General features: G+C 36.3%; 1 protein-coding gene across 1 annotated transcript in view; it reads left to right on the top strand.

The window, feature by feature from the left end:
- The first annotated feature begins 7,835 nt into the window (after nt 1-7,835).
- The window catches only part of LOC150095751 (Na(+)/citrate cotransporter-like), a 371,638-nt gene continuing 357,511 nt past the window's right edge, over nt 7,836-21,962 (top strand). The window contains exon 1 of the mRNA XM_090409950.1: nt 7,836-8,007. Within this exon, the coding sequence (XP_090266076.1) occupies nt 7,873-8,007 (135 nt within the window). The 5' untranslated portion in view covers nt 7,836-7,872. The remainder of the gene's footprint in view (nt 8,008-21,962) is intronic.

Genomic DNA, 21,962 nt, shown 5'->3' with positions numbered 1-21,962 from the left:
TTTAAGTGACTGTTCGGAATTTTTTTTTATTGCATAATAATTTTTGCAGTGTTTTTTTTTTTTTTTTTTTTTTTTTAAAAAAAGATTCGCTACATGTCTCTGTTTCTCTAGTAATGACGCTTACGTCATTTTTAATTGTTTGAATAGTAACTGCGGTATCAACCTAAAAGAATAAATACTATTAAAGATTATATGACTCTAGTAAGTATTTTCACTATGAATTTTCAGTATATTTATTGCCTGAATAAAAGAAGTAATTCACACTGTCCCAGATTTGCTGAACTGGTTAATGTTAATGAATATCGAATTAAAAGTGATATTCTATGACTTGTTGACAGGAAAAGTGATGCCATACAGAATGTCGGCAAAATGAAATTGAAAAGGCTGGGAAATTAGCTAGATTTAATGGAATACAAATTTCTTGTTTAGAATGTAAAAATTTGAGATCATGACACATTTTGCTTAGACGAGTTTCGAAATGCATTTTTTTTAGCCTTGCGATTTATCATCTAGTATACAATTATTTAGTTTTTTATCTGTTGAATATTTTACCAACCTGAATAAGCTTTCTCTTTATCTAAATTTAAATGTGAACTGAATTATACCAACGAAAATCGCTAGGTTTGACTAGGTCAGAGGTGAAGTGTAAACTTACCGGTAATCGTAGTAAACACAGGGATATCATCCCGATCAGAGAGATAAGATCCCGATCAGATACAACTAATTAAAAAGAAAAATATAACTAAAAATAAAATAAAATAAACATAATAATAGAATACAAACCTCTCGATATACCGGTGCGAATGTCTGAAATCTTGACTTTGGGAGAAGATCTTAAATTAATAAATTAATTACATTTAAAATTAAATTAAATTAATAAATAAAACAGAAACACATAATTTACGTGTTTAGTTTAGGTGAGAGATTAATTTCATCTCCCGGTGAGACTACTGCTCTGCTTATTGGATGCTTGGAGTGGCTTGAAAAAGTTCAAGGTTTGGTGTCCACAGGATTTCCAGATTATATAAAAAAATAAATTGTGAAGATAATTGATTTCCTTTCCTCCGGGGAAACTCGGTTTTTTCATTCTGCAAACTGTCCCCACGAACATTATCTACAGACATAAAAATACTTGCCATTACAGCAGAAGAAGTCATTAACTCTTAGACGGAGATGAATGGAGTTTATTTAATGCCCGATGTCAGTCACGTGGTTCAGTTGACTTATTTTCAGAGACATGAAATTGTTGAGGAAATAAGAAAATTTTTTTAATATTATTCCAGTAGAACACCTAAACAAAAATCAAAACTGCGGTCAGTTTTTTTTTTTTTAACTGTTATCGTTACATAATATTAGATAGACTGCAAGATGTGTTGCGATACAGTGGCTATCTTAACAAAAAGTTACGCTATTAAAAGGACTTTTCATGTTATTAAAAATAGCGTCACGACTGAAGAAGATTTAAACCATCCCCATTTCCCACATCGTGTTAGACTCACGGACAAGTAAATTGGCATCTTTGAACTTGATTAATGCGGTTAATAACAAATAATTCAATCATCTAAAAATATCCTCTTCCTTTAACGAATTTATGCCAGGTGGTGGCTTGTTTCGGTCTCATCCCAGCGTTTGATAGGTATCAGTGGTGTAGCTAGATCTTTTGCTGCTCGGGGCGGTCCCCGAGTTTTCCGACCCTATCAATATACCAAAAAATGTATCATCATACGATTATTATTATTATTACACGAAAAATACTACAAAAAAGGCAAAACGACGTATAGGGAAATAAATTAAAACACTATGTTTATTTTTTAAGTAAATCTTTAATTTCGACATTCTAAAATGTTACTTTTCTTGCTTTTCTGTTAGCAAAATCGTTGATGGCATTGGCGAAGTCTAATTCATAATAATGTAGGCGATTCCTAATCTATTTTATTTAGAAAAACTCCTCTCACATGTAGCAACACTTACAGCAAATATGAGGAAAATTCGCAGTAGTATTACAATATTTGGAAATGAGTTCTCGAGACTGTATGTTAGAATTAACTGCAAAAGTTCAAAAAAGTTCAAAGTGCCGCACTGGGCTGACCCCCCCCCCCCCCCCTCCGCTCCTCCCTAACTACGCCTCTGATCGGTATGCCTTTGTTTCTTCTATTTTTCGGATTGTTATTCATCCCATTCTGGGTATTTTATCGTATGTTATGTGTTCTAGATGCTCTTATCATTTGGTCCTGTATTTTTCTATTGCTTTTCTATCGGTGTTGGTTTAGTTCTTTCGAGTATGTCTTCGTTTCTCTTTTTACCTAGTCTATATAACTTGCTAATCATTGCATTTCTGCTGCAATGACTCTTTTCTTATCTCTTATTATTATTATTATTATTATTATTATTATTATTGTTGTTGTTGTTGTTGTCCATGCCTTTAAAATATTTAAATAAAAATTAGCAAATAATCTAAATGACAAACACGCTCTTTGAATAAGAATAAGATCACGTTGCTGATTTATTGGTGTGTGTGTGTGTGTGTGTGTGTGTGTGTGTGTGTGTGTGTGTGTGTGTGTGTGTGTGTGTGTGTGTGTGTGTGTGTGTGTGTGTGCGTGCGTGCGTGCGTGAATCTCACCACGTTTAATAGGTTCGAAGTGATGAACTGTTTTCTTTACCAATGTAATTATTCTGGTTTCGATATTTATCAGGGGAGAGTTGGTTAAAATCACAAAGACAGAGACTACGAGCCCAGTGTAATATTTCTGCTGCGTGTTCTTCTGGTGAGTTTTTCCTGTTTTACAAGATGAAAAACTAAGATTTTGTGAAGAAAACTCTGTCCTCTCCGTTAAAGACGGGCTACTTCACCTGCGGGTGAAAAAAAAAATAGTTTTTACAAAGCGTTCCCAATATCACAAACGAAATTCGAACCGAATTTCGTTTATGATCTAGTCACCTTTCAGAGAAAAGAAAGGTGACTTTTTTTTTTCTCATTAGAAGGACAAAAAGATTCCACTTGAAGCAGAATACTCTTGAAAGAGGAAATTAATATGAGAGAAAAAAAAAAAATTGATTGCCTTTTCCCATATGACGAGAAAAAAATAAATATTTCATTTCGTTTCCAATTTCATACTTATAAAACATTGAAAAGTAAAATAATAATAATAATAATAATAAAGTACTAAAAGGCTGTGGTAATCGACCTGTACGGTAAGTGCACCATTCATTTTATTAATGTAACGAAAATTGTTGGTATGTATCATTCATTGCCTTTATTGTTCACCTGAAATTGATATCTTCGGCTTTCTTTCTTTCTTTTTTTTTTTTCATAAGGAAAGATATTGATGTTGGTGGTGAAAAGAAAAGAAAAAAGAAACTTATTCAGTAAGTTTCTTGAAGACAAGCTCACTACAGTAGCCAGTACCTCCATTTACATTCTTTATTGATCTAAAGATAATCTGCTTCTTAATATAATTTTTTGTAACTTTTTTTTTTTTTTTTTAGTGTTACTTTTCACGGACATTCGTCTTTATATCCGTGACAATTACCAATAGATGTACTGACAGATTGGCCAACCAAGTATATGGTTAATGATACATAGCAACTGCTCCATTCTTACTAAATGTAATCAAAATTTGTGAGATTAAGATGGGCATGCTTGCTTGCATGCCCATCTTAATTTATGTGTATTTGAAAGTTGTATTTTCCGCCCATAGATTTTAATAATTATCCAGTAACCAGTTTCATGAAAATCTGCTAGTGGATTTTTAATATTGTCGCACACAAACAAACAAACATGACAGTTTATCCATATATATATATATATATATATATATATATATATATATATATTTTTTTTTTTTACCTACGGAAATTGTCCGCAATTATGTAAAAGTGTTTATTTTCCCTTATATTTTTCTTATTATTTATTTTTAATAACCACACACACGAGAAGTCCTAAACTTATATTACATTAGTGCCTGGTTAAGGAAGGGAAAAAAGAATCTGTTGATACGTTTCTTGAACAAGTGAAGGATGTATGTAGTCCTTTTGGAATGCATTGAGAGAGCTGTCCAAGGAACAGAGCACTGAGAGAAACGAAAGAGTGGGATGAGATATTCGATCGGTTTGAATCAGTACAGTGTATGGATGGTTATCAGCATATGCATGGATTTGAACGATAGGGACCAGTTCGGTGAAGCAGTACGCTTGAAAATATCTTATGTCCATATCTGTGAGAAAGTGATTGGAATGGGAAATGAGAGATGGATCATCTATTAAGTTGAGTGCTCTTTTCTTGGGACATGCATTTTTTGGCTATTTCTGGTGCGCCATTCCAAATGTGAAAACAATGTTCAAGGTTGGCAAAATTTGAAATTTATATAATTCAAGATTGTTCAGGTGATAAGTAGTATCGTGAATAGAAGAGGATGCTATATTTTTTGAACACTGAGGAGTTCCTCGGTGTGATGTTTCTGTGCAAGGAAAGGGTAGAGGAGAAATCTGGTTTTGACTGGAGAACTGAGTAGTATCATAAGTTAGGGGGAGTGAAGTGAGATCTTTTTTTACAAGAAACGAGGAATGTTTTGGTGGTTGAAGTTCACATAGTTCTAAGTCCCCTACCCCCAAATACACACACAGTAGAATAGTAAAGAAGATCAGTGTTCAAGACATTGGTTATGAAAGATCGTAAACTTTTGTAACATTTCAGCACTACAAAGTTTGTTAGATGACGAAGAGAAATGGAGTATATCCCATCATATAAATATGAAGCTAATGAGAAGTCATTAAAGTATAGAAGGAAGTGAATGAACGAAAATACAGAGCCATGGGTTATTCTAGTATATTGGTGAGGAAATGTAATGAGAGGACTTACCATCACGATAAATAATGAAAGATGAAATCGTAATGGTATCCGAATTCAATAGGAAGAAGACAGGGCGTAATATGATAGCTTAATAAATATGACTCTGTGGAATGGACTGAATAAAGATTTGTTTCCATGCTGTAGAATAGACACCCTTATCCAACAATAGAATAAGTATCACCTGAGAGAAAATTTGGATCATAATTGGGGAAATATTTGACTAGGAGACTTGCTTGTATCCAAGCTTTTTTTTTTTTTTAATGTTTTGTGAAGGCCACGTGTTTTGTCATAATACTATATGAGTTCGTAAGCCCTTTGTTGTGAATTCTTAGGGAAGATCAAGTTAATAGTTACTATAATGTGTAGCACTTTAATCATTTTCACTCCTAAGCGTCAATGAATCCTAACTGAGAGATCACACATCCTATATTAAACAGGTGAGTCTCCGTACGTCAAATGCCCTTTGGTTAGAAAGACCTGGGTTCGAATATCTTCTAGAACGCGAAAACCTTCATGTCTTTTCATCTGAGGGTGAGTTTGCCGATATCACACGGCGGTGGCAAAGTTTTTTTTCTCCTAGAAACGCGGGTTTTTCATCCCTTAAATCGGGCAAAGCGACCAGAAGAACATACGCAATCATCAGACAGGAGAGTATGTTAATAAGGCTTAACTGGCCTATTCCGTCGGCTCTGTTTCGAACGCTTTCACGGTGGGGTGTGGGGTCTACTCGTAAGCGTAAAACAAGAAGGAAGGAAAGGCGGATATTAAATAGCCTTTCTGCTGTTCCTCGATATGTCTTCGGCTTTAATTATTTGAATGCCATTATGTTTCTACTGAGACTTTTGGTAATAGTTTCTGCATAACAGATTAGTAGTCAGTAGTTTTAGTAAATGGATATGTTATGGAGGGCTACACTACCAGCTTTTTTTTTTTATTTTAAATAATTATGTGTTGGCTGAGAAGATAGCGGCGTCTCCACTCTCCAACCCTTAGGCTATGCTTACTGAAGGGCTGAAGTGGCACGAAAAGTTTCATGTTGGTTTTTAAAGCAGCGTTTCTGGTTTATCTAATCCTCAGTCCACAATGGTACTGATGTACTATAGGTTTCCAACTTTTCGTGCTTGGAATTCCCATAAAAAACTACAGATTCATACAGTAAAAAAAAAACAGCGGAGCGGATATTCACTACTACTTGGCTGCGTTTATTTTACTTTATTTACTTTATTTATGAGCACCATCAATATCACTCAGGTACATAGCAATGCTTATTTTCTTAACGAGCACCCCTTTATTCATTAAAATCAAGTTTTTTCCTGTGATTTTAATGAAATAAAAATATGACATAAATAATGCATATTCTGACACAACCTTAGGGTAGACTTGTAGTACTTAGTATTGTTATCTTCGTAACTTGAAAATTTTCTTGGAACATAAACCCAGATAATACATCGTTGATAAGTTGTTTAGATTCATAAAACCGAACAACCATAAACGAATAAATTACAAGGGAATTAAAATCAAACTATAAAATTAAAAATTAAAAGCGAAGATTAAAAATGCATGGCAAGAATTAAACCAGAAAGGAATAAGTGATGCGGTGACACAATGAAAATTCCAAGAAAGAAAGAAAGAAAGAAAGAATAAAAACATGCATACAGATATCGCAAAGGCATAAAAAGACAAAGCACTAACATCGTTTTGTTTTTATTCTTTCATCCATTCTTTCATGGGGGTTTCATTCTGTCACCACATTATTTTTCTGGTTTAATCTTGTCATGTATTTTTAATCTTCACTTTTAATTTTTAATTTTACGCTTTGATTTTAATTCCCTTGTAATTTATTATTTTATGGTTGTTCAATTTTATGATTCTAAACAACTTATCAACGATGGATTATCTCGGTTTCGGTTCCAATAAAAGTTTCAACTTAGGAAGATAAGAATAGCAAGTACTTAAGGTCTGCCCCATGGTATGTCTCAGAATATGCATTACTAATGTCATAATATTTTTACTCATTAAAATCACAGGAAAATACCAGTGCGTTCACAACACGAGGATGCTCCTTCAGAAAATAAGGGTTACTCTGTGGTATTGATTTGTATTTGAAGCAGCTACATTAAAAAAAATTTCAGAAATAATATTATTCAGGTATGCCTTTATTGTTTGGTATTACGACCGAAGCAAAGAAAGTTACAAGGCCCACGGATTATCTGCTAATTGCATGTGTTTTCCTGCCGATTTGTCTGTGTTGTGGGATGAAAAACTCAAGATTTCAGGAGAAAAAATCTGCGTCCTCCGTAAGGGGATCAGCTAACACTTTCAGTTGAAAAGTCCTCATGAAAAGATTCTCGTATCTTAGATGGAATTCGAACCATGGTTTTTGCAACTAAATACCATCGTAGATATAAACTCATTCAGGTATAAAGGGCTAGCTGATCTACTTGCTCTGATATGGTAGCAGTTGCTGCCTGCAGTGCAACTTTTCAGCTGAAGGTGAGTCAGCTGATTTTATATGAAATCTTGTGTTTTTTTTTTTTTTTTCCCTCAAGGAAACAGTTTTTGAATCCCGCAAGAATGACAAACCCACAGAACACACGCTGATAGACATAATGCACTTATCTCAAAGCTTCGGCCGTAATTCCACAAGAGGATGTAGTATTTTCCGGCAATCATTGTTTTGATAGTTTATCTCTCATATATTTAGTTACCCGAGGATGATAAAGTTTTATTTTCATTTCAGAGATGTTTGTAATTGTGTTTCAATTTCATGTTAGACACAGAAGTTACATTTTTTTAAGTTCAATTTAATTATGTATGATCCAAACATATTATTTACTTAAACATGAAATGCATTTTTAAGAACAATTATATATGGCAAATAAAGGAAATTAAATAACGAAATATATTTCTTGCAGAAATGTTTACCGCGAATACGAGAGCAAATTCGAGAAGTATTGTTTGCAAGCCAAGACATACAAGTTGATTAGCCTTAGGCATATAAGTAAGAAATTTTTGACAGATGAATGAATAAGGAAATACGGTCTACAATGGAAAGATTTGAACGTGGATTCCGCTTTTTTAAACGTTACTGGAGGTATATATATATGATAGTCGTCCCTTTAGCATTGCTACCTCTGGTTGTAGCAGTAAAAACAACGGTAAGACTGTTCGCATTCAGTATATTAATATTGTCAATATAATAAATAAAATTGACTGTTGCGCTTGTTTTAGTAACTATAACTTCAAAAATAATCACACTGTATAATGCATATGCTGTTTCAAAAATTATTCGAATTTTTTCGAATTCAAAATATTGAATTTCAAAAATTTTAGAATAATTTGTTCCAGCGAGATAAACGCCTAATAGCTGTTTACAGTCATTAATAAATCTTGAATGGTTTAGAGTTAATCGACTATTAACGTGTTTGGTATCATAGGCTGCTAAATTAATAATAACTCAGTTTGCGCTATTGAAGCACAATTAATGAAATGAAACAGGCAAACTCCAAATTGATAGAAAGAATAGGAGAATGTTGAAGCTTTTTTTTTTTTTTTTGTCATGTTTCAGTGCATTCTCTCAATCAGAAGTTCTAGACGTTCACATTTGTAGAGGTTTGTTGCGAAAATTATTAAATGAATTGACAGATTCACTTTACATGGAAGTGAATTTGCGAGTCAAACCGTTGCAAAGAATGAGTTCGGCTTATGCCACGCAGAGCTAGCTGTTAGTAGACAATATGCTGCTGGAAAAGCGAATAAAAAGTTTGACGAATTAAGTTGCACGTCCTTATCAAATGAGCTTGTTTGAGTGTGGCGACTTCCAGAAGACCGTTATCCACCAGAATGTATCTATTGCCATCGTGCCCTGTAAAAGCAACATCGAACGTTTTAGACAATTCTTGTTTACCTGCATTTTTGCATTTCAATGGATACAGGATAGTTGAATATCGATGTGATAATGGATGGTGCACACTGTAAGAATTTTACTCACCCCCCCCCCCCCGTTCTGAAAGCTTCTCGGCCTAACAATGAAAAAACGAATTTATAATTTCAAAATTCTTTTTATTTTTCAACATAATCTCCCTTAAGACTAGTACATTTATTTCAGCGATGCTCCGGCGCCATTATCCCGTCCCTGTAGTGGTTCTCACTAAGATCTGCAAAATACCCCTCTACAGCTGCAATCACCTCTTTGATTCGAAGAAAAACGCTGACCAGCAAGGAAGAGTATTAGTTTTGGGAATAGATAGAAGTCAGAGGGAGCAAAATCTGGGGAACAGAGTGGATGTTCCAACAATTCATAGTGCAGATCCCTTAATTTTCCATTTGCCAAAACACTTTTGTTGGCAGCGGCATTGTCCCTATGAAAGATGATTTTTTTCTTCTGTAAACCAGGTCTTTTCTCACGAATTTTTTCGTCTAGTCTTGTTAAAGATCGGAATAATATTCCCCAGTTATTGTTTTACCCTTTTCAAGATAATTAATAAACAAAATGCCTTTAGAATCACAAAACACTAATGCCATGACCTTTCCTGCTGATGGAACCGACTTTGTTTTCTTTGGCGCTGAACAACCGGCTTCTGTCCACTGTTTTGACTGCTGTTTGGCTTCTGGTGTGTAATGGTAAATCCAAGTCTCATCCATAGTAATAAATCGACGTACAAAATCAGTTTTATTCTTGTTAAAACGCTCCAAGCACTGTTCAGAGATTTTCATGGGAATGCGTTTTTGATCTGCTTTGAGCAAGCATGGCACCCATCTTGCACAAAGCTTTTTCATCTGTAATTCTTCATGCAAAATATATCTTACACGTTCTTTTGAAATGTCTATAGTCTCAGCAGTTTCACACACTTTGACTCGCCGGTCATATCGTGCACTTTATCAATGATTTCTGGTGTTACACTTTTTGGATGTCCTTCACGTGGATTACCTTCAAGGATGGCATGGCCAAGTTTAATCTCGGCAGCCCATTTCTTAATTGTCAAAAACGAAGGAGAAGAGTGTCCATAAACTTTTATGAACTTTGAACAAATTTCTTTTGGCGTTAAACCTTCTTTTACGTGCGGTTACAAAAGAATTTTATAACCGCACGATACTCAGTTTTATTCATTTCAAGGGATATAGACAACACTTTTGCTTCAGACAGCTGTATAAAACAAACTACTTGATGGAATGAGTTGCCATTTCACATGGATGCTTATGACAGATGTACCAACTTAAAAAAAATCTTACCGATAGTGTTGCCATGTGTGGTTGAGGCCGAGAACTTTTCAGACAACCCTCGAATATGGTTTAAAGAAAATGGATTGCAGAAGTTAGACCATCCAGCACAAAACATCAATTGAAAAGAAGACCAATTCGGCCAACATCCTCCAGGAATGGATTGCCATTCTGTTGGATGAATGGACTGATATGATATACCTTCATCTATTTGTAACCATGGGTATAGAATTGGACCAACTGTAGCTTTGTATTTTGTGGTCAATATATAGCATTTTTATATATTTTATTTTTGTATACGGGTATTTTTGGAACAAATTTTGTTCTAGTTACTTTAAAATACTTAGTGTAAATAATAGTGGTAACATCGTTTATCTCAGTGACAAGGTTATACACTCTGGTAAACCTTTAAACTCTGCATGGCAAGCAGAAGTGGACTGTTGTAAGCTGTATTTGGAGAATTTGTACCATCTATTTCTAATAGTCGCATATTGCTACAATAGAAACTGAAAGCAAAGCAATCAGATGACTATTTGCTGTGTCTACAGAGATTTAGATACTTGATTGGCTCGGTCATAAGGAAATAAAGATGAGTAACTAACTGAGACAATATCAAGTATGCTATCTTAGCTGATGGAGAAAAATAATTTTCAGACGAGAGAAATTATTAAATTGATACCGAAGGGATTATTCATAGTATACATATGGAGGATGGAAAACGAGAGATGATCATTGAAAGTTATAGTGGGCATGGAAGTGAAAAACAGCTTTTTAATTAATTAAATATAATTCGAGAGCAGTAAGCGAATAGAAGGCATTAAAGGGTGTGGTTTTTCTGGGAATGAGTCTAAATGGCATGACTTTCAGCAAAGAGTCTTCTAATTTCATGAGTGCTTATTATTTATGCAACAGGCAACTTTTATTACTATTCAGTTCAAATGTACACTGTACTATTACCACTCTTATCAGGCATTGCATTTCACAGTTCAACCACCCTCCATGCAAAGAAACAACTCTTCACCTTTTTTTTTTTTTTAATGTTGGACCTATACATGAGAAGTTGGTTGATTAACCTTTAGTACATTAGCATTGTATATCCGTAGCGGTTTGGGAATGCAGAAACTTGTTTGCCTCATTTTCTGCCTGTGTTTTCTGCCTCCCACTGACGAGACTTCAATGAAGGTCGAAACCAGTCTGGGTAGTGGCCTTTTCCTTAATGTATAGCATTATACATGTCCCCAAGGAGATGTGCTTTGCATTATGGGAGATTCTAAGACAAGGAGTGATGAGTGCTTGGTCCACCTTTACCACTAGTTCCCTCAGTCCTGAAGATATTTCAGGTGCAAACTTTTTTTACTTACACTTGAATAAAGGATTAAACTAAATTTATTATAGTCTATCCAAGTGAAAAAAATTTCCAATGCCTGCATATTGTATTCCTTAGGACATATATCAAGGAGAAGACTTCCATAGTTTAGCAGTAGCAAGGATGAAGGAGAAGAGAAGAAACTTGTTCTGTGGGTTTCAAGGTGTACTGTGATGGGATGTTGGACGGCAGATGCACGTTTCAATGAGCTTAGTATACCAAGTGAGGGAATTACTGATGCTATTTGCCATCGTAGGCCAAGTGGTTAGCATATCTGCTCTCTAGCCAAAAGGCTGAGGGTTCGAATCCCACCATGGGGATGGATGTTTGTGATTGTCTGTGAAAATACTAGTGGTGATGGTCAGCAGGATGGCATTAGTGTAGATGATGAAGGTAGTTGCGGTTGGTGGAGTGGTGGAGATGGAGAGTTGTAGAGTAGGTACCCTCCCTTGATGAGTCGTTGGACGCCTTGGAGGTGTTATGTAATAATAATAATAATAATAATAATAATAATAATAATAATAATAATTTCAGAGGAACATTTGCCATGGAAATATTTATGGAATATGCGAGTTGCAGAAATCAAATGTCTGTGCAAAAGTGGGAAGGAGGGAGTGAATTAGTAAGAGATGTGTGATTTTTCAATTGAATTGCTCTCCTCTCTATTGAGTCAAGTATTTTGAGGAAGCTCTTAGTAGCCCCACTCCAAATGTGAAAGTAGTATTCGATAGCTTGGTGGATTTGTGATTTGTATAAGGTTAACAGCTGTTCAAAGGTGAAGTTATGTCTTAAACAAAAGAGAAATCCTAGTTTTTTAGAAGCTGAGGATGCAGTGGTTGGGATGTGTTTATGCAGGAGAAGCTCGATGTCAGGGTAATTCAAGAAGAGAAATCTCATCTTGTCTGGGAGTGTTATCAAAAATAATAGTGGGAGTAAATGGTTCTTTTTTTGTGAGAAATAAGACAGAATTGGGTTTTACTAGCATCGAAATTTAGTAGCATTGAAGACAAGGTTATCTGGGCTTGGAGATCAGAAATGAGGACAGTGGTGGTTCAGGTGACTTGTGTAGAGTAAGGTCTAGTAAGCACAAAGGCTTACTAAGCAAACCTCCATCATTTGGACTGACTCAGGAGTTCTGCAGTTGGATTGCCAGCTTTCTGTCTGGATGCACACTATGTGTGATGATAGATGGTTCCATATCTTCTCACCATCCAACTAATGCCAGGGTTCTACAAAGTTCTGTTCTCTCACCAACCCTCTTTCTTCTGTTTATCAATGACCTACTTCAGTTGACCTTCAACACAGTACACAGTTCATTGATAAACAGAAGAATGATGGTTGGTGAGAGAACAGAACTTTGTGGAACCCTGTCATTAGTTGGATGGTTAGAGGATAACCATCTATCATCACACATAGTGTGCATCCAGACAGAAAGCTGGCAATCCAATCGCAGAACTCCTGAGTCAGTCCAAATGATGGAGATTTGCTTAGAAAGCCTTTGTGCCAGACTTGGTCAAAAGTTTTGACCAGGATATCAGGTGTAATTGAGATTCATCAAACTTCTCCATGGCATTTGTCTAGAAATGGGTGATGTATTTGAGTAGATCTCCTGTTGATCAGCAGTAATGGAATCCATACTGGTTGTCGTTTATTAGTTGGGTGCCTTCGAGATAGTGTAGAAATTGGGAAGTTATGGTTTTCTCCATTACTTTAGATAGATTGAGGTGAGTGAGATAGGGTGGTAGTTAGAAGTGATTTGGAAGTGATTTGTTGCCCCTCTTGGGAATGGGTTGAATATAAGCCAATTTCCAGGCTGTGGAATAGATACCAGTGGAGTAAGAGAGTATATACAGGCAGTATAGGATAGGAGGCAGTTCTGGTGCACATACCTTCAGGATAATTGGAGGAATGGCATTGGGACCAGGAGACGTTTTTTGTGTCTAATTTAGAGAATAGTTTTCTGTTCTTTTTCTGGCAAAAGGATATAGGAGCATTGTTTATTGGCCAACTGGAATGGTTGGAGTGGGGAGCAATTTACCATTGTCAGTTATGTGTGCATTGAAGGCAAAGTGTTAAGCCAGGAGATTGGCTTTTTCTGTGGGCCATGATGTAATTGAGCCATCTGGGTATGATAAGGGTTTGAATAGTGTTAGACAAAAGTTAGACCAATTGCTCTGGCAAGAGATCAAATGTGCAATTCTCATGCTTTTTGCTCTTTCAAACTCTGTTTTGGAAGCATTAATAGTTTTCTTGTATCTATTTTTGGCTTGAGTATAAGCACTAAAGGAGAATGGAGTTCTTAATGTGAGCCAGTTGTGGTATGCTTGATTTTTCATTTGTACAGCCTTGGCACATCTTTTGGAGAAACAGGGTTTAGTTAGGGGAGAAGGAAGTTCGGTGCATATGTTTGGATTCGAAGACTGGAAACAAAAGTCCGACCATGGGAATGAGGCATAGAAATCACAGAGGCTATCCCACCTGGGACTGTTATAGTGTCAAACTACTCATGTATGAGAGTGGTTGTATAAGTGTTGATGCATGGGGGAGGAGATGAGCACTAGACTGTGGTCGGAATTACCCAGGGGTATTCACTACATTCACTGAGTATTTGGAAGGGTTTGGCAAGGAAGAGAACTAGGGCATTTTGGGAGTGGTTCAAGCAGTGGTGGCCAGTGAAAATTTTAAATGGGGGTGCTGCATATACAAAATAAAAAAAAATCTTTTTTTCCTAATCAGTAACCAATTTATTAATAAATAAATTTACATATTAAATTTATTTATTTATTTATTTAGCGTATGGCATAATAAAGACACATGACAGCAGAATATATAAATACATATTTGTGCAGACAATAAAAATGAAACAAGTAATGCACATATACAAATATCAGGTAAAAAAAAAGTCTAAAATTTTAAGTCTAGTTCAGATAGACAATCAAGAGCTAAAGGATCTGCCTCAAAAAAAGTCTCTCAGGTCACCAGGGTAGGCTCTTATGCTGCAGTTCTCCACAATGTGCTGGATGGTTTGGTTTATGGCCCCACAGTCACATTGGGGGTGCAGGTGATCTTGCCCACTTGTATAAGCTGTCTGCGCAGATACCATATCCTGTGCGAATCCTATTTAGCCTTTTCCATAGGTGATAATGGAAGCTCAATCCCTTTCAGATTTTGGTTGGGAAGGATATACTTGTTTAAGTCTGGTGGCGATTTTTCTTTCCAAGTTTCCAGCCATTTTGAATTAACATTGAAATTGCTATTGACTAGTTCTTCAGCCAGTATTAGTGGAGACCGTCGGGATTTAATGTGATTCATGTTTATATATGGGAGGTTTTCATGTATTGGCAACAGGGGATTGCTGTTTATTTTTTTGTGTTCTTTTACTAGAGCGTTTTGTCTGCATTAAGTTTGGCAGTGCAATATTGCTCAAAGTTGGAAGCCAGTAGAGGGGGGTGGATTTGACACAACCTGTTATTGTCCTCATTGCTGCATTTATTTGTGTGTCAATTTTCTTGATATGAGGACTGTTTAGCCATACTGGTGAACAATATTCTGCCGCAGAGTAGACTAAGGCCAACGTGGAGTATCGCAGTGTAATAGCAGAAGAATCCCATGTAGAACCACACTGTTTTTGTATGATGCTATTACGGGTCCTGTCCAGAGTCACACCCAGATATTTAAGAAAATCTTGGTGCTGCAGCATTGTGTTGTTAAAACTGACCTGAATTTTCCTATTTGCCAATTTGGTGTTTAGGTGAAAAGAGCTAACCTCGGTCTTATTGAAGTTTGGTGTTAGTCTCCATTTATGAAAGTATTCCCCAATGGTTCTAAGGTCATTTGTGAGAATAGCATATGTTACTTCAATGCTCTTGTGTTGGATGATGAGGGCTATGTCATCAGCATAAGCAAATTGTTTGACCTAGTTGTTGGTAGATCAGATGTATATAAGTTGGATAAAATTGGTGCTAATACTGAGCCCTGTGGGAGCCCATTGCTCAGCTTTCTCAGTTTGCTCATTTTGTATCCCAGTACCACATGGAAGAACCTGTCAGAAAGCATGTTACCAATAAGTCTTATGATAGATTGGCATGGTATGACTTGTATCAGCTTATCATCCCCTCTTTCTATACCGTGTTGTATGCAGCAGTAAGGTCAACAAACACAACAGAGGTTTTCAAACATCTCTGGAAGCCTGCTTCAATATGGGTAGTAAGGCTTAGTACTTGGTCCATTCAACTATGTTGAGTCCTAAAGCCTGCTTACTCAACAGGGATAACTTCACATTTTTTTTTTCTTGTCTTTTAAGTCCTTTCTTTTAAGCTTACACAGTGATCCAAATGCATTTTTAAATAATGTAGAAATATTGTATGGTTTAATGTATGGGATGGCTTTGGTTTTACTGTAATCTAGATTTGTTTTTGTCGTTATTTTATGGAGTATTTTATTAATAGTATTTTTGTTATAGCCATTATTTATGAATGTGTTGATGATTTTTAGTTCTTGTTTCAGGGCTTGCTTGTTAGAGCAAATTGTTGTAGGTCTGTTTTTAAGGGTGTTAATGACTCCATATTTTTGTGATGGGTGGTGGTATGAATTAGCATGTATGTATTGGCCAGTGTTTGTCGGTTTTTGGTAGACCATGAAGGATAGACTGCCTGAAGGAAGACGTGTGACTAGTCTGTCTAGGAATGGGAGCGAATTTTGATTTTCGATTTCGATGGTAAATTGTATGCGTTCGTGTTGTTTGTTCAGGTGGCTAAGGAATGTGTTTAGCGTTTGTCGCCCATACGGCCAAATCGCGAACTACTCAAGTCCGTCACTTCTTGGCCACCAGACATGGTTATAAAACTCAAACCCCACTACACCCCCCCCCTCTTTCCAGAATATGTGGGGTCCTGAAAATACACAAACAAAATGTGCCCCTTCGACCAAGTGTGGAAGGAATAGACAGTCCCAATTACCACCTAACCAAGAAATTAGCGGCAACACTCAAGGAGTTGGTAGGTCATTCCCCCCTCCTACATAAAAAACACACAACACTTTATAAACAAAATTAAAAACATCACACTCGACAAAGACGACTTATTAGTCAGCTTCGACGTTTCTGCCCTTTTCACTAATGTCCCATCAATGACAATTCTCCTACTACAGAACAAATTTTCCACCCGACATTACAGCCCTCTTTGCCCAAGTACTACAGTCCGGTTACTTCGTGTGGCAAAACAAATTTTACCTACAAAAAAGAAGGTACAGCCATGGGCTCACCACTATCCACTTGAATTGCTAACTTCTACATGGAAACCTTTGAGCAAAGGGCTCTTGATTCCACCACACCAAGACCGACAGTCTGGCTTAGATACGTTGACGACGTGTTCACGATCTGGCCGCACAGGCGACAAACGCTAAACACATTCCTTAGCCACCTGAACAAACAACACGAACGCATACAATTTACCATCGAAATCGAAAATCAAAATTCGCTCCCGTTCCTAGGCACACTGGTCACACGTCTTCCTTCAGGCAATCTATCCTTCACGGTCTACCAAAAACCGACAAACACAGGCCAATACATACATGCTAATTCATACCACCACCCATCACAAAAATATGGACTCATTAACACCCTTAAAAACAGACCTACAACAATTTGCTCTAACCAACAAAATCGGAAAAAATCAACAGAATCCTACAATATTATAACCTCAATGCCACCTTTAAACCACCCACTAAACTTAAAACCATATTCAACTCCTCTAAGGATCCTCTCCTCTCATTAGCACATCCTGGAGTCTATTGCATCCGCTGCACCTGTAACTTACCGTACATTGGTGATACAGGATGGACAATCCCTATATGCAAGAAAGAACACATTAGACACATTAAATATAACTATTATGGTGAAGCAGGCCTCTCAGACCACAGTCTCAACACCTTATACCAAATCAACTGGAAAAGCACCTGCTCTTTACACCACATAAACACCTGGTATGAAAGGAAATTTAAGGAAGCCTGCAAAATCCTGATAAACTACCCAAATATCAACAACAAAGATGGCATGAAAATTCCAGGGATCTGGATGGCACACATTCAGCCTACCTAATATATAAGCTCCAGCATAAGTCAGTCTAGCCAATCTTCGGCTAGTATTAGTAACCATTCCATACCAACTGGCTGGAAGGTACAAGTATAATCATGATGTTAATATATGTATATAGATAGATACTTGTTGTTGCGCCCAATGTATTTCTACAACCAACAGATAACACTAATAATAGGACTCTAGCGTTGATGTATAATTTTTTTTTTCACCAAGAGGTCAGGCCAACAATTGTTGTAGCGGTTGGTCAGTATCTTTAACAAACCAGTTTGATTGTAGTGTAGCTTGTTTTCTGTGTATAGTTGTATGTTCCAGAAGATGACCTTGACATAAAGGTCGAAATGTTGAATGTTGAATGTAGAATTTAGTTATATTAAACTAAAGTTTTTATTCAAACATGGTAGTTGTCTCCATAATTTTCAAAAATGCATTCAGATATTTTTGGCCCCATTTTGTTAAGGAGGAGTCTCTCAAGGAGCTTATATCAGCAACTGAGGAGCACAATTGGACGATTGCTCTCTAATTGATTTTGAAGCTTGTTGGGTTTTAATATGGCTATTATTTTTGTTCTCTTAAAGGCTGTTGGAAGATTTCCCGTCCTTAAAATGTGAGAAAAGAATTTTGATAGCCATTGACGAGCATTTTTTCCACAGTTTACCAAGAATTCAGGGCGAACACCATCAAAGCCTGGTGCTTTGCTAGTTTTCAACTCCTTTTAAGGCCTCAGTTATTTCGTCTGTGGCAAATTCTCTTGAAAATTGAGAACCACCATCTGCTCTTTGTCGTAAGTTTTTGAGTGTTCATTTAACTTCACGTGCGTGTGTTGATGAGCTTGAGGGGCTCAGCGAGGTTATTGGACAGGCAATTTGATCTGGAGTCACCAAAGGATCTTTATGAGTGATTGGATTACTTCCACCTAACTTTGTAGTTTTTATCCATTTTTCTCTGCGCTTATTATCATGCTTCTGGAGTAATTCGTCAGCTATGTGACAGTCACCAGATTTAAGTAGAGTTGGTATAGCTCTTCGCAGTCTTTATTACAGCCAGGTATGTATTCCTTTTGGAAACCCCTTGGAATATACTACTTCACTGTTGATATGACTGCTCCAATAAATCTGTTGTAGTTTTCACTTACAGGAGGTATCCATCTTACTATTTTATTCAGTTCTTGTGAAAAAATCTGCCAGTTCGCTTTTCTAAAATTCCATCTCGGTCGTGGAATAGACCGTATTATTGGTATTTGCATTCCTACTTCTACCAATACTGGGCAATGTTGGCTGTGTGGAAAATATTCAAGGACATGTCTTTTTGTGTTTATCGGTAGATTTTGCAAATTTTGGGTAACAAAACAGAGGTCTGGCTTGTATTCCCTCCTCCATGCTGCAGCCTTAAAGGTTCCTTTGTCCTCTGCATCAAATATCAAGCTAAGATTGTTTTGTTCAGCCCAATTTGTTAATGCTTCGCCATTTTCATCATTATTATTGTAATTCCACATGGTGTAATGGCGGCTGTTAAAATTTCCTATGTAAATAGCAGGATGTGGAAATATGGGAATTACTTCAGGTGGCCATTTTACCAGGGGAGGCTTATAGATGTTAATCACTGTGAGAGCTTCAATTTTGGCTATGATAGTGTGTATATTCTGATTAATATTTGCTGATATTAAGTGGGCATTCTCTATATTATTGAGAATGCCCACTTAATATCAGCAAATATTAATATTAAGTTGTACAGCCATAAGTTTGGTGATGTATAGCTCCTAGTATATCGTATCCTGCAATTTTTCCTCTAGATTTCGATCATTGTTCATTAGATGTGTGCGTCTCTTGAATGGCAGCTATGTCTATATCATTTTCTTGAAAGGATTTTTGAGAAATATTGGCTTTTAACAAAGCTGATTCCTTCAATGTTGAGTTGGAAAATCCAGAAATTAGCAATTAGTTTTCTTTTCTTGTCTTTTCTTCTTGTCTTGTGGTCCTGAAAAGGACCGTTTGGTGATTGCATAGCTTGTAATTTCATGTGTCTATAGCAATGGCGGCCCATACATAAGCACTGCGACACTGCAGCACCCCCAAGGAAAAGATGAAAAATTAAAATTTTGTTTGTGTTTATAAATAATAACAATGCTTACAACATTATATAAATGCAATACAACATGTTAAAGGTTACAGCTTATGTTTTGACATTGATCGAATAGTTAATAATGAATTGTTCAATTAACGCTTTAGATTATGAAACAGATGCACTGCGATCTAATGCCGATATTCGTTGGCGCTTGTCATTGCACATTATGTCATTCAGACACTGCCCAAATGGCAGTGTATTTTTAGTATCCTTATGCATGTTATTTCTGTGAGATATGGAACGTCTATTATTGGTGCATGTTTGTGGCGAACTATTTTTTGTCAATATTATTTTATTTTGTTAAAATAACATATAATTATTTATTTATTATAGATAGATGGCTGAATTATGACGAGTGTCACTGTTGAAAATATGAAAAGAATTATATTTTTTCAATTATCATTACACGACACAAACGGACTGCTATCTAACGGCGATATTCATTTGCACTTGTCATTGCTATTGATACGAAACTTTTATTATTGGTGTTTGTTCGTGGTGAGGATGAAATATTTTTAACAAAGCAATTTTTAATATGTAAATTTATTTATTAATAAATTCGTTACTGATTAGAATTTTATTTTATTTTATTTTTTTGTATATGCAGCACCCCCACTTAAAATTTTTACCGGCCACCACTGGTCTATAGCCAGGAGATCATTAAGATAGGTCTGGCTGGCAGTAGTCCCTCTTGCTCATTTAGCATTACCCAGGGTGCACCACGTGGAGGCGAGCTAGGAATACTCCCCTACATATTAAAAAATTGGTTTATTAAAAATATTTCACCCTCACCACAAACAGACACCAATAATAAAAGTTTCTTATCTTACAGAAATAACGCACAAGCATACAATATACTGCCCAAACGAGCAGTGTTGGAATCACTTGTAACGTTGCAATCACAAGCGCAAACGAATATCCGAAAGTCTGGCTGCGATTGGTCGAACGTGATAATTCCGAACTGCGTTAGATTGCAGTGTATTTGTTTCGTAATCTAATCAAACAATTCCAATTATTAACTATTCAGTGACTGTCGAAACATAAGATGTAACCTTTAACATGTTGTATTGCAATAATATAATGTTGTAAGCATTATTATTATTATTTATAAACACAAACAAAATTTAAAATTTTCAATTTTTCCTTGGGGGTGCTGCAGTGTCACAGTGCTTATGTTTGGGCCGCCACTGGGTTCAAGTAATCTAGTATCTGGTTGGCATGTGAACAATTTGTGTAAGGTCGTTAGTTATGGCAAATATTTCAGCACCTCTGCCTGCAAGATCTGAACAACTGGAGTAGGAAAGCCAGTTGGTGATGTGGAATTAAAATCTCCTAGGAAGACGATTTTGCTGTTAGGAAAGTGGGACTAGAGAAAATCAATTTTTAAGGAGAGAAAATTAAAGAGTTCAGAGTGGTTGGTGGCTTTAACGGAGCAATAGAGACAGCAAATGAATTTGACTGGGTGGGAAAGGGATATTTTCAACCATAGAAGGTCAAAGTTGAGCAATTTTAGGTTAGGTGCTCTTTGGCAAGGTATGTCAGAGCAGATATATGTTCAGATGCCACCCTTGGGTCGAAAGGAGTTAAAGAGTGTGTAGTTTGGAAGGTTGAGATGAATTTTGCTGGGAAGAGTAGGTGAGATTTGAGTTTCTGCCTAAAAGAGCAGGTGGGGTTTGATAGACTGAAGATAGTAGTGGACGCTGTTAAGGTTGCAGTTGAGGCCACTGATGTTAGTGAAGTGGATGTGCAAGGTTCTGTGGGGCATATATTTGACCAAAAGGATCTTGCACGTTTCCCATTCAGTGCCTACATACTGGTCTCAATGGTGGCTGCTAGTGGTGACACTTGATTTTTGCACTATTTAACTTGTTTTAATCAATGATTCAACTGTTGTCTCCATTTTGGTATTTTTCTTCAATTTTTTTTTTTATTATTCTTTTTGCAACTTCCAGGGTCCTTGCTCCTTCCCCTTTTTCCACAAAATGTAAGCACTCCTTAGTGTAAACCCTGTAACTACCTAATAACAGCTTAAATGTCTCGATCACATCACCTCTTCTTCTATCTCCAAACATTGCAATCCATAATATAATAAATTTAGTTTAATCCTTTATCCAAGTTTAAGCAAACAAAGTTTATGCCTGAAGTATCTTCAGGGGCAACTCATGGTAAAGGTGGACTAAGCTCTCATCACTTGTCTTAGTATCTCTCATAATGCAAAGCACATCTCCTTGCAGGCATGTATAATGCTATGCATTAAGGGAAAGGCCACTACCCAGACCGGTTTTGGCCTTTATTGAGGTGTGTTTAAG

Source organism: Typopeltis vanoorti, chromosome 20 (genome assembly GCF_054136105.1).
Source record: "Typopeltis vanoorti isolate ZY-2024b chromosome 20, IOZ_Tvanoo_1.0, whole genome shotgun sequence".
Lineage (NCBI taxonomy): Eukaryota > Metazoa > Arthropoda > Arachnida > Uropygi > Thelyphonidae > Typopeltis > Typopeltis vanoorti.
This window is presented reverse-complemented; position numbering and strand designations above follow the sequence as displayed.